A 13186-nucleotide genomic window follows, 5' to 3' on the forward strand; every position below is an offset into this window, starting at 1 on the left:
TAGGTCACAGATGCAGCTGGGATCTGGTGTTGTCCTGGCTGTGGTGTAGGCCACAGCTGCAGCTCTGATTTGACCCCTACCCCAGGAACTTCCATATCCCTCAGGTGTGGACATAAAAAGAAATTTATATCCAATATCTCATTTAATAACGTGTCAACAATAGGAAATGGTGTTAAAATTCACTTTTTGCATATAAAGAATTAGACAACAGTTACTAAAATCTGGACCCAGATCATTCCTAGTAAATGGGAGGAAGCACAGAATCTTTGCAGCTCTGAATCTGCAAGTCTCCTATCCAAAGTATTTCTATATATTATACTCAGTCTAAACCACTCAAAGCTAGATGTGAAAATTGGTAAATAGCTCATATGACCTTGTCATAAACATATACTGTTTAACATCTATCACTTATTCCCCTTATGTCACAATAACAATACTTCCAATATCTTTAAAAGACTGATAGATCTTTGTAGACATTATTGAATTACAGTGTGAAGCTTTACCTGATGGGCATAGTTTTTTGGACTTTGCAGTTACATATCTGCATAAATGAGATTTTTTTTTGCTTCTTCAATTTTTAGTGAGATATCATCGGCATACAGCACTATATAAGTTGTACAATATGATGATTTCACTTACACACATTGTGAAATGTTTGCCATGAGTTTAGTGACCATCCATCATGTTATATAGATTTAAATAAAAGAAAAAGATAAAGACTTTTTTACTTGTAATCTCTTAGGATTTGCTTTCTTAACAACTTTCATATATAACATACAGTTGTGTTGATTATATTAATCAACATAACACATATATAATAAATTATCGTGTATTATACAATAATATATACAATAATTTTTTTTAATTGTCTTTTTGCTATTTCTTTGGACTGCTCCCGCGGCATATGGAGGTTCCCAGGCTAGGGGTCTAATCGGAGCTGCAGCCTCTGGCCTACGCCAGAGCCACAGCAACACGGGATCCGAGCCGCGTCTGTAACCTACACCACAGCTCACGGCAACGCCGGATCGTTAACCCACTGAGCAAGGGCAGGGACTGAACCCGCAACCTCATGGTTCCTAGTCGGATTTGTTAACCACTGCGCCATGACGGGAACTCCACAATAAATTATTGTATATTACATCCCTAGTACTTATCTTCTAACCAGTTTATACTTTTTGACCACCTGTCATCATGCAAAGATATTATTATTGACTATTTTTCATACTGTACAGTTCATCCCTGTGACTCATATATTTTGCAACTGGAAGTTTCTGTCTCTTAATTTTCTTCATCTATTTCATTCATTCTTTAAAAATCCTGAGGGACTTTTAAAATATAAAAACTTCAAATAATTTGAGGCATTTTTAAAACTTAATTTTAAATCATAAATAGCTTCATGTATCTAAAATTCATGTACAAAGCCTAGTTATATTTCTTTATCCCCTCTTTTCCTTTAGGTGTCCATTTACATATTTTTAAAGAATTATCTTTCAATTTTTAAATAAAAGAAAATATTAAAATTTTATATATGTATATGTATCTCTGGGTATATGTACGTATTTTCCCACTTCTCATATAAACAGTATTATATTATTCACATTTTTCTCACTTGTTTTTTTCATTTAATATAATGTAGGGAGTGCTTCATAACCGTACATAAAATATTCCTCATTCAGGAGTTCCGTTGTGGCGCAGTGGTTAACGAATCCGACTAGGAACCATGAGGTTGCGGGTTCGGTCCCTGCCCTTGCTCAGTGGGTTAATGATCCGGCGTTGCCGTGAGCTGTGGTGTAGGTTGCAGACGCGGCTCGGATCCCGCGTTGCTGTGGCTCTGGCGTAGGCCGGTGGCTGCAGCTCCGATTCGACCCCTAGCCTGGGAACCTCCATATGCCGCGGGAGCGGCCCAAAGAAATAGCAAAAAGACAAAAAAAAAAAAAAAAAACAAATTCCTCATTCTTTTTATAGGTTCATAGTACTCCACTGTGTGGTAACCACTGTTTATTTTACCATCTTATATTGATGGAGATTTGTCTTGTTTCTTTATTTTTGTCATGTTAAATGGTTTCTAATGAACAGCTTGGTACCTACCCCTCTTTGTATTTTACCCCAGCAGAGCTTTAGATTCCTAAAAGTTGGATTACTAAATCAGCAAGTAAATCTGTAAATAATTTTGCTATATATTGCCAAATTCCCTTCTACAGTGCTTGTACTATATGTTGTATCTCCACCAAAAATGCATAACAACACCTATTTCCCTAGAGTCTCTCCAGTTTTTTTCAATTTTTATATTTCTATATATGGAAGATATTAACACTTTGTCTATGATAAAAATTGCAAATATTGTTCCTAGTTTGTCATATATCTTTTAATTTTGCTTCTTGTGTTATTATCCATGCACGAGACTTAAGTTTGTTTGTCTTGTGTAGTTTATGGTTATAATCAAAGTTATCAATCTCCTTTACTGCTTCTAGATTTTGAATCATGGTGAAAAAGTTTTCCTCACTCTCAGATGATAAAGGAATGCATTGATATTTTCTTTTGGTACTCATATGTATTAACTGTAACATCTCTTTCACATTTAGAAATTACATTAGACAGTGTTTTTAAGAGTGAACTGAATTTTATCTTTTTTTCCATATGACTATCACATTATTGGAAGTCACTTATTAAAAAGTCTGTATTTTCCCCACTAATCTGAGATGTCAACTTCCTGGTAGACTGCCACTTGCATTTCTGGAGTTTCTCTTCTGTTCCTTTGGTTAGTCAGTCTGCTTATATTCATCTTATTTGGTGTAACTCTGACCTTAATTTCTCATATATTTCACTTTTAGTAGTCCTTTGCTACCACCATTTCTAGCACTGATCTATACAACTACCACCAATAGCAATGCAATAAGTTATATTTTAAAAATTAAGGGCATTCACCAATGTTACTTCATTTCACCACATACTGGTGAGGAAGGCAGGAAGGGCACTATGAATCCACGTGATTTGCCTCTGTTCCAATACCACCCGAGCTACCTCTACCATTTCACCCACCACACTGCGTTGAAACGATCCATTTCTGAATACAATTAGAAATTCCTGTGTCATATATATACTTGGAATATGGTAAATGCTCAACCAGTGTTTGTTATTGGTAAACTGAGTACAGAAGATGAGACATACTTGAATGAAATGACTTGCCCAAGGTATCACAGGCAACCACTGAAGTGGAACCAGAATCCAGGCCTTACTTTTCTCAGGCTAGAGCTAATTTTATTACACCACTCACTTTATTACTGGGACAGGGAAACAGGGAAAACATCACCCCAGAAACCTCTGCCCCAGTTTCTCAGAGCTCTGTGTTCTGTGGATCACAGCTGGGCAGTACACACCTTCCTGAGAGTCTGCAGAATGGGTTCATTATGTAAAAAGATGTCTGAGAGATCCTCTCTGTCAGCCCCAAACAGCAAAAAGAAGAACATGTAAAATATAAACTTTTATCAGAATACCCACTTTGGCGTTTGCTGGAGTGTGCAACTATCAAATAATTCTGGGTTTTTTTGTGAATATGTATGTGTATGGATATGTATACATATGTAGTTTTTAGATTCAAATTTTCTAAATAACTATGCAGCATGCAACCTAATTTACTTCCTAATCACCTATTTGAAAATACATTCGTCTGAATAAAGAATTACAGTTCTTCAATATACAGATCTATCTGATCAACTCAGTTTACTGCCAGCTTATTGTCCATATGTTACATATTTTAACATGTGATAAGGTAAGCTTTCTTTGGACATTTACAAGAAAAAAATTTGCATTAGCCACAGGTAAAATTATAATAGAAAATGTTCATCAGTGGATTACTTTACACAACATTCTACAAAATGAATACTTTGGAGTTTTTGTTTTGTTTTGTTTTCTATTTCCAAGTTACAGGATCACTCAACTATGATGAAGTAAAACTCTTGTCTTCCCTCTAGCAAAGTATATAATCCTTATTTTGGCTTCTTCCTCTCTGATGACTAAATTGGAAATTCTTCAAAGCTGTAATTCAAAGCCATAGGTGACCTTAAAGAAATGATTTTTATATGCTACCTTTTATTTTAAGGTAACTTTTCAAATGTGGACCATGCATTCCATTATGTTTAGCTGTCAAGCACGGCCTTCATTTGCATTTCTTCCCACTGCTATAATTTTGAGAACTGGCAGGTGACCAAAGAAGAAAAAAAATGTGCATCTACCATCTAGAGTGCAATGTAGGCTTTTTTTTATTATTATAATTAAGTAGCATAGATATTCATGATTAGATCAAGGTCAGAGGAGCAGAACATCAGAGCCAAGGACGTCAAGGTACAAAGAATAGAAAAATTGCTTTCTAAAATTTTTTTCAATAGTAATGGCTACAATCTTCAAGTTTTGCAATAAAGCATTTAAAATAGCTCATCTGTTTTATTTTAAAATGTGCACGCCTGGTGTGTTTGCCGTGCACATTTAAACTGGAGCTTGAAGTTTCAGTTGCATTTTCATTCCAGGTTTTTTTTTTTTTTTTTTTCAACTTCCCGTTTCTGCTCCTGGTGCAGAAAAGCAATTTGAAGATTATAATGACAATGGATTTTTTTAAAGGCTGAGTCTACAAGACACGAAATTATTTGTACAGAAGGCATGAGTTTTCTATTAAGTCTAATAGGTTAATCCAGGAAGACAATGTGATGTTTAGATGTAGATGTTTTCAACAGGACATCCCTCCTGACGCTCAGTGATAACTGCTGTTTAACGCGACAGCAGCCGCCCCCTTGGGTTGATGGATTACTGTAGAACTCCTTTTCTTACTCTAACTTACTGGCTCCCTCTCTGTCCAGCTGATCAACTTAGGTTTATTACTTCCCCTTCCTTCTGACTTACAATCATCTAGGACATCGTCCCCTCTTTCTCATCGGCTACGTCTTCTCTTTCTACAGTGTCCTAACTGATGAAGAGCTCTAGGATTTATTTATTCCAAGGACTCTGTTCCTCATGCCTCACCCTCTTTCCTTAAGGAACCTCTAGTCCTACATTTTTAATGCCAACTATACACCAAACACTCAATTTCATTTGACTTCTCTCCTCACCTTGAAATCCATACATCCATCTTCCTATTCAACATTTCGACTTGGTTATCTATCAGTCATCCCAAATTTAATCTGATCAAAACTCAACTCTTGATTCATCCAACTGTGAACAGATTCCATTCTTGTCTTCTCCACCATCATGTAAGTCGCCAACACCCAGTGGTCTTAAAGTAGCATCCTCAGATCTTCCCATTTCTTCAACATTTCCCCACATCAGAAAATCCTATTTCTTGTTCAATAACACATTCTTTTCTGTTCACTTCTCTTCTAGCTGCTTCTATGTCCAAGTCACTACTACCTCTTCCCTGTCTTCCAGCTTCTTCTCTTGTTCCCTAAAATCCACACAACTACCAGAGTTCTGGAGTAACTCTTTAAAAATATACATCATATCATAGCTCTACTCTGCATAAAACTTCTTAATAGTTTCCCCATAATACAGAGGATAAACTCCAAGTTCCTTACTTTTACCTGTAAAGTCTGACCTCATCTCTCTCTAATCTTTTAACTGAGCTACTGCTTCATTGGCATTTACAGTTCCTGTGCCTCTCCTAGCTCAGTTCTTACCTTATGACATGCCTGGTATGTGCCTCCTCCAGGTCCTTTTGCCTGTTTCTGGTCTATTTAATTCTCAGTTCAAATTTCAACTCCTGAGGTGTCCTCTACACACTCCTCTACAACTTATCACAATTTTGTTTCCATCATTGAACTTGCACAATATTTCCCTGCTTGTTCCCTGTCTTCCCCACAGGAAGGAAAATGCAGAAATCTGTAGATCTTGCTCATTGCTATAGTCTCAAGGCCTAGAAAAGTCCCTGCCACTTAATAAATATGTTAAATGAATGAATGATTGCATTCATGTTTATTTGGCATCAATTATGCACACTTTTGGTGCTAGCTAAAATTTTAGATCTCACAGAATGATTCTCTGTGATCACTTAACAAAAGGATTAAGAACAAGATTATTTCTTGTTCTTAACCTTTTTGTTTCTGTTGCTTCATGTCACCATATCAGAAACAATTGTATGTGTTTAAATAAATTCATTTTTTCAAAGTGTGTATTCAGTTGAAGCCAGTGCTATACAAAACCTGGTCAATGGAGCAGGGCTGATGGTGAACTATTTGTTACTGGTTTGCAACAAAGTTAATAAAGACATTGGGATAAAACATGCAGAAATATAATGGAAAGTTACATCTTATGTCTGTTGAATCTAATAATCAAACTATCAGGACTTACATTTTGTATGTCAGTTTTTTATGTTATTCTTTAGGTATTTCATTGCTATTTCATTTCACAAATGTATTGACCATGAGAGTTGAGAATTTAAAACAAACAAACATCTTTTAACACAGCTAGTTTCGGAAGCACTAATCTAAACTACATTTCTTTAGAAGTAATAATAGTGATATTTAACTATGTAATAAGACTCTGAGGTTTCAATTTATCATGCATAAGAGTAGATTCAAATTAACCATCAATAAATAGTGATTTGTTTAAACAAAAGAGTTTAAAATATTAAATATAACTTAATATATATAACTATATATTATAGCAACACTATATAATTATAATAAATAAAGTCCATGAATTTAAAACATAGGGAAGAAATTGGGGAGAATATCTCTGGAAACAGCTTTTCATCCTGCAAATAATTATCATTTAATAATACAGCTTATTTGAAAGTACAGAGTATGTTGGATCAATGCCAGCAATAACCCTTGTATCTACATAGTACTATTCTGTAAGAGTTGAGTAGAGAACAGGTTGATGAGCAACAGAGAAAAGATCATAAGGAAATGTCAGGAAGTTAAGCCTCCTAGCCCAGACCTGTTCAAATTCAGTCTCAAGACTGTTCGTCAAGACATTCTCCATTCTCATCCTACTAAAACCTTAAGTAAACTAATTGAAATAGCTAGAAAAGTCTCATAATAGAGCCCCTCTTCCTGCAATAAAAAGAGATGTTCCAGTATCTTCTTTGTTAAGAGACACAAACCTTGGTCATTAACAGGTTCGTCTATCCCTCAGCATTCCCAGTTTCGGGGGGGCATTCATCTATGTCTGGCTAAAGTGACTAAGAAGAGGCAATAGTGTGTAGATAGGAGCCCACCTCCTGTCAGCAGTTATCCTGACATACTTCCACTTGACCTCAATACACTTTACAGAGGCCACCAAAGAGCCTCTGCCGAAATCATTCTTGGTCACTACCAATTTGGGCTGGATTTGATTCAGTGACTTAGAGGTGAAAGGCTCCATATTCAATTACCAGGGCCCCAGCTTCCCCTATTAATCAAAGACTGACATAATAGGTCTATTACAACTCTCAAAGAAAAGACCAGATCAAATCAATATAATCACTCTATAACCATAAAGAAGAATTATTAATAAATATTCTTTATTTAAATATAAAAACCAGTCGTCTGTGGCATTTCAATGAACTTGGTTAGAATGCATTTCATCTAAGCAGCATGGACAGACCTAGGGATTATCATACTAAAGTGAAGGAAGCCAGAAAGAGAAAGACAAACACTATATGATATCACTTACATTCAGAATCTAAAATATGACACAAATGAACTTATCTACAAAACAGAAACAGACCCATAGACATAGAGAACAGACTTGTGGTTTACTAAGGGGGAAGTTGGCGGGGGGAGTGGGGTTGGGGGAAGAATGGATTGGGAATGTGGGATTAGCAGATACAAATTATTATATATAGAATGGATAAACAACAAGGTCCTACTGTATATCACAGGAAATTATATTCAATATCCTGTGATAAACCATAAGGGAAAAGAACATGAAAAATAATGTATATATATATATGTATGTATAACTGAATCACATTGCTATAGAGCAGAAGTTAACATAGAATTGTAAATCAACTATACATTTTTTAATTTTTTAAATTATTTATTTATTTTTGCTTTTTAGGGCCACACCTGCAGCATAAGGAAGTTCGCAGGTCAGGGGTTGACTTGGAGCTGCAGCTGCCGGCCTATGCCACAGCCACAGCAATGCAGGATCCTAGCCACATCTGCATTTGTGACCTACACCACAGCTCATGACAATACCAGATACCTAACCCACTGAGCGAAGCCAGAGATCAAACCCGCATCCTCATGGACACTAGTCAGGTTTGTTACCACCTAGCCACAATGGGAACTCCATACATTTTTTTAAAATGCATTTCATCTAGAATTTTACAGTTAGAAATGAACATAATCGAAATGATGATTGACTATATACTTTGAGTTTCTATAGCAGCCTTCTTTGGAGAAACTCAAACATGTTCATGTTTATTTTGCTATTTATCCTGCAACTGCGGTTTGGTATCTACATAATTTGTGGAAGGGTTTGTCTGGTCACAGAAGTGCAATGAAAAATTGTAACATTCGGAGTTCCCGTTGTGGCTCAGTGGTTAATGAATCCGACTAGGAACCACGAAGTTGTGGGTTCAATCCCTGGCCTTGCTAAGTGGGTTAAGGATCTGGCGTTGCCGTGAGCTGTGGTGTAGGTTGCAGATGTGGCTTGGATCCCGGCTCTGGTGTAGGCCGGTGGCTATAGCTCCGATTCAACCCCTAGCCTTGGAACCTCCACATGCCACAGGAGCGGCCCAAGAAATCGCAAAAAGACAAAAAAAAAAAAAAATTGTAATAGTCATGATGGCAGAGTCTGTTATCTGTCATTGTATCAGTCCTAATGGAGTCAAAGAAAAGGTGGACTCTGAAAGATTATAAAAGAAGCAACAATGGGATTACAAATCACTAGCAGTAAGTGACTGCAAACATCTAAAGCAATAAAATGTTTCTGATACTAAAGCATCAGCCATATCAACCCAGAGAAAATTACTGGAAAAGTCAAAAGCCCACTGATCTAATATCAACATATATAAAGTCATTTAAAGAGTTCGAAGTTTAACTTTATGTCTGAACTTCAAGGATAAAGTCAAAGCAGAGAATATATTTCAACTCCATGTCAAAAAAAGGAAACCACCTTCTACCTGACAAAGTGAGGATTATTTATGTGGCAATTTATATTAAAAAATAGTATCAGCTCTTTGTGATGAGGCTGTAAAAGAAAGTTCAGGTTGTCTTATTCATTAATGAATTAAAGTTAGAGGCTTCTGAGAGATTCTGAAATCTTTACTTTTCTTCCCTGTTTAATATGTTTCCATTGATCTTACCTTTTTCATTTTTTACATCAGCTGTCAGACACCACCTTGGGCTGGTCACCAGGATGCCAGAACCCTCCTCAGAAGCTTGTTCCTTTGAATTCGATCCCTCGGGTGCTAAAATCTTCTCAATCACTTTTCTGCTCTTCATCCTTACAATTGTCATCTTTCTGACTGAAATTTTGGAAAACTGAGGAACAATTCCTTTATTAACACCTATTATTTTCAATTGTTTGTAGGTTGCTCCCTCCTGACAGCCTTTGGGGTGTTTGTGAATGCACTGAAAACATGCTGTCTGCGGTATTGCCATCTTGGCGGAGGTGTGACAAGCTGGCTAGACCATGCCAAGGAAAAAAACGGTGGCTGCTACAGTGAGCTCCATGTGGAAGATACAAAATTTTTCTTCACCCTTCTCCCTCTCTTCATTTTTCAGCTCCTCTACAGAATGTGCATTATGCAGGTGAGGAAAGGGCATTAATATGCCCCCCAGCAAAGGAAAATGACTGCATATTAACATTACAAGTAAACATTTTTTTTCCATCCCAGCAATCGCTTCCCATACACTTCATTAGGCAGTTATCTTATAAATGTTTCTAGTCATTAGAGGCTCTAATTTTAAGAGCTAAGATGGGTCAGGTAGACACATACCTGAGAAGAACCGGGGTGGGACATTTCGCCTGTAGAACTATAAATGTCTATGACTAGGTGCAGACAGTACTTCAGAGAATGTAGTCATATGACCTAAGAGTAATGCATGGGAATATGAGATCTATAGACAATTACCCAATCTCCCTTTAGTCAAAGGTTCTGCCTTCCTCCTCGACTAAGCCTTTAAAAACTGGTCCTCAGAGAAAGACAAATATATGATATTGCTTATATATGGAATCTTAAAAAAAAATGATATGAATGAACTCATATACAAAACATAAATAGACCCACAAACACAGAAAACAAACTTATGGTTTCCAAAGGGGAAAGGGAGGGAGGGATAAATTAGGAGTTTGGGATTAACATATACATGTTTGACTGTATATAAAATAGATAACTAACTAGGACCTACTATACAACAGAGAGAACTAGACTCGATGTTTAGTAATAACCTACAAGGAAAAAGAACCTGAAAAAGAAGATATAGATAGATAGATACATAGATATGGATATAGGTAGATAGACACACGGAGAGAGAGAGAGAACTGGATCACTTTGCTGTACATCTTAAACTAATACAACATTGTAAATCAACTATACCTCAATAAAAAAATAAAATAAAATAATGGTTCTAACAAGTAGCTAAGCTGGCTGATTTGACCACCACCCCCACCATACTCTTAAGTATAAATACTAATGAGCATGTGATTCTTTCCCCACCCACTCTTAGTTCCCTTAGTGAATCAGTTCCTATGCTGTGAAGAAATCAGAGGGAAAATCCTAAGTCCAAAATACTGTTTTAAAGTATGTGTAATTTTAAAACAATTTTAATGTGGTAATTGTTGAAGACTCGCTTATTTAGGAAGAAGCATAAATGATTATAGAAGTCTTTGAAGAAACTTGGGACTCTTTATCGCTAACCCCTAACTTGGAATTAGATGGCTATGAGTGAGTTATATTCTTAAATCATAGAACAATAGAGCTGGGGGAAAAAGACATAGAGATTAATTTACTCAACAACTTGCTGAAGAGGAAACTGAGGCTCAGAAAGTTTAAGTGATTTTGAAGGGGATAAATATGTCGCACAGTCTGACATCTTCTGATTCTTGGTGCAATGCTCGCTCCTCTAAAACAGAGATCAGCAAATTACTGCCAGAGGCCAAATCCAGCCCACTGCCTATGTTGCATGTCCTAAAGATAAGAAGGTTTTTTACATTTTTATATGGTTAAAAATAATTTAAAAAAGAAAAATGTCTTGTGGCACATGAAAATTATATGAAATTCAAAATTCAGGGTCCATAAATAAAGTTTTATTGGAACACAACCACTCCTGTTTGTAACAGTATGTCTGCTTATGCATGAAAACAGCAGTGTGGAATAGCTGCAATAGAATCCATACATGGGGAGTTCCCATTGTGGCTCAGTGCGTTAAGAACCTGACTAGTATCCAGGAGAACGTAGGTTCAATCCCTGAACTTGCTCGTTGAATTAAGGATCCAGTGTTGCTACAAGCTGCAGCATGGGTCAGATATTGCTGGGGTCCAGCATTGCTATGGCTGTGGTGCAGAATGGCAGCTGCAGCTCCAATTCAACCCCTAGCTCAGGAACTTCCATATGCTGCAGGGGCAGCCCTAAGAAGAAGAAAAAAATCCATACATGGAAATATTGTCTATCTTACCTTTGTACAGAAAAGTTTGCTGACCCTTGTTCTAAGCAATTCATGAAAAACAGGTGGATTTAGCAGGTTCAACCTCCCTCTTGACTCTACAATAGTAGCTGGCACAAAAACACAAAAATATTACCCATATATATTTTCATTAAAGAAAAACGTCTTAGAATGGAGAAACTAAGCATGAATACGAACTTACTAAATGGTCCACAGGGAGCCTCCAACCTTCTGTGCAAACAGCCCAAACTACTGATTCTTACCTTCATGATGTAGTGACACCTGATGCTTCTTTTGACTAAGTCTGAGCCTCTTCTGCAAACTGTTGTATTTTTTAAATTTGACCTAACTTACAATACATTTTGATAAGCTAATTTTTCAGCATCTCACCAAATTGACATGCCCAGTTTATTGCGAAGAACAAACTGACCACCTATGTGGTCATAGCCTTTAAAAGAGGGCTTTGGGGTGTCTAATTTAATTCCCACAGTGAGCCCACAGGGCTGATATTATTATCCTAACTCTGAAGCTCAGGGTCCTTAAGTGATTTGCAATTTGCTCTTGGTCACTCTACTAGCATATGGCAGAGTGGCTATCAACCCAAAGCTGGTATCAAGGCCCATACTTTGCTATTAGCCCACAGTGCTTCTCTTGCAGCTGGGTTAACAAACCCCTAGTACAGATTATACAGGTTCCAAAATTATATACAGTAATGTTATAGCAGAAATTTGAAAGAAAATGGTTAGAATGTACTTCTCAAGGGAAGCAGAGGAAACTTCCACTGGGATAGCCTGGAATTAGATTTTTGCCTCTGGACGAAATAATCACCAGCATAAAGGCAATCAAAGTACCAAGAATAAAACATCATGGAATTCCATATTTTAAATTTAGTAGCCATTATTGACCTTCAGTTCCAAGACATACATTTAAAATATGTTGATATTAAAGCCGATGATGTTGCCATTTGACATTACTGGCCATTCAAAGGTGAAAATGAATCTCTATTGACAGCAATTATTTCTGAATACTCAGAGGCTTGTATGAAATAAAAGTATTTAAAATTTTAAAAGGGGATGATTTCAGAACTTGAGGCAGAAGCAGAAATGATTTCAAGCTTTCAAGACATCGAAGCCTTTCTCAGATTAGGCAATATATTAATATTGCTTCACTAAAGATTAATAGAACATTTGCCACATTATTAAGTTAACAGGTTTCTGTGTCTGTGATTCATGCCGATAATAACTTTATTCCTATTAACAATAATTCTCGTTTGAAATCAGTAACAGAAACTTCCAAGTTTTGCTGGGAGCTTTTTAGTCTTACAGTAGTTCTGCTGCCAGCACTTTTTTCTTTAAAACATCATTCATTTTCCTCTGATTGGGGGGATACGTGCTCAATATTTTGATTGAATGAGGGCAGAATGAACTAATGCTTCTTTCTCTGTTGCCCTCTGTACACAACAAAAGCAACCCTTGTTTACAATCCCAAGGGTCAAATGAAAGATTGAAAGATAAATTATCACCAAGACATATTTTATATCGAGAGAAAGAATCTCAGTGTAAATGTGGTCATTCCTGTGTTTAACATAGCAATAGGCCCATTTT

General features: G+C 36.6%; 1 protein-coding gene across 2 annotated transcripts in view; it reads left to right on the top strand.

Annotated features, from left to right (window-relative positions):
* Nucleotides 1–13186, top strand: part of SLC15A5 (solute carrier family 15 member 5) — an 83260-nt gene that overhangs the window by 15695 nt on the left and 54379 nt on the right. For both annotated transcript variants that reach the window (XM_021092295.2, XM_084956680.1), the window contains exon 4: nt 9508–9728. In XM_021092295.2, coding sequence (XP_020947954.2) covers nt 9508–9728 — 221 coding nt within the window. The remainder of the gene's footprint in view (nt 1–9507; nt 9729–13186) is intronic.

Source organism: Sus scrofa, chromosome 5 (genome assembly GCF_054392235.1).
Source record: "Sus scrofa isolate SSC_HxYL_T2T_F1_AM1 chromosome 5, Sscrofa_HxYL_maternal_Yorkshire_Landrace_v2.0, whole genome shotgun sequence".
Lineage (NCBI taxonomy): Eukaryota > Metazoa > Chordata > Mammalia > Artiodactyla > Suidae > Sus > Sus scrofa.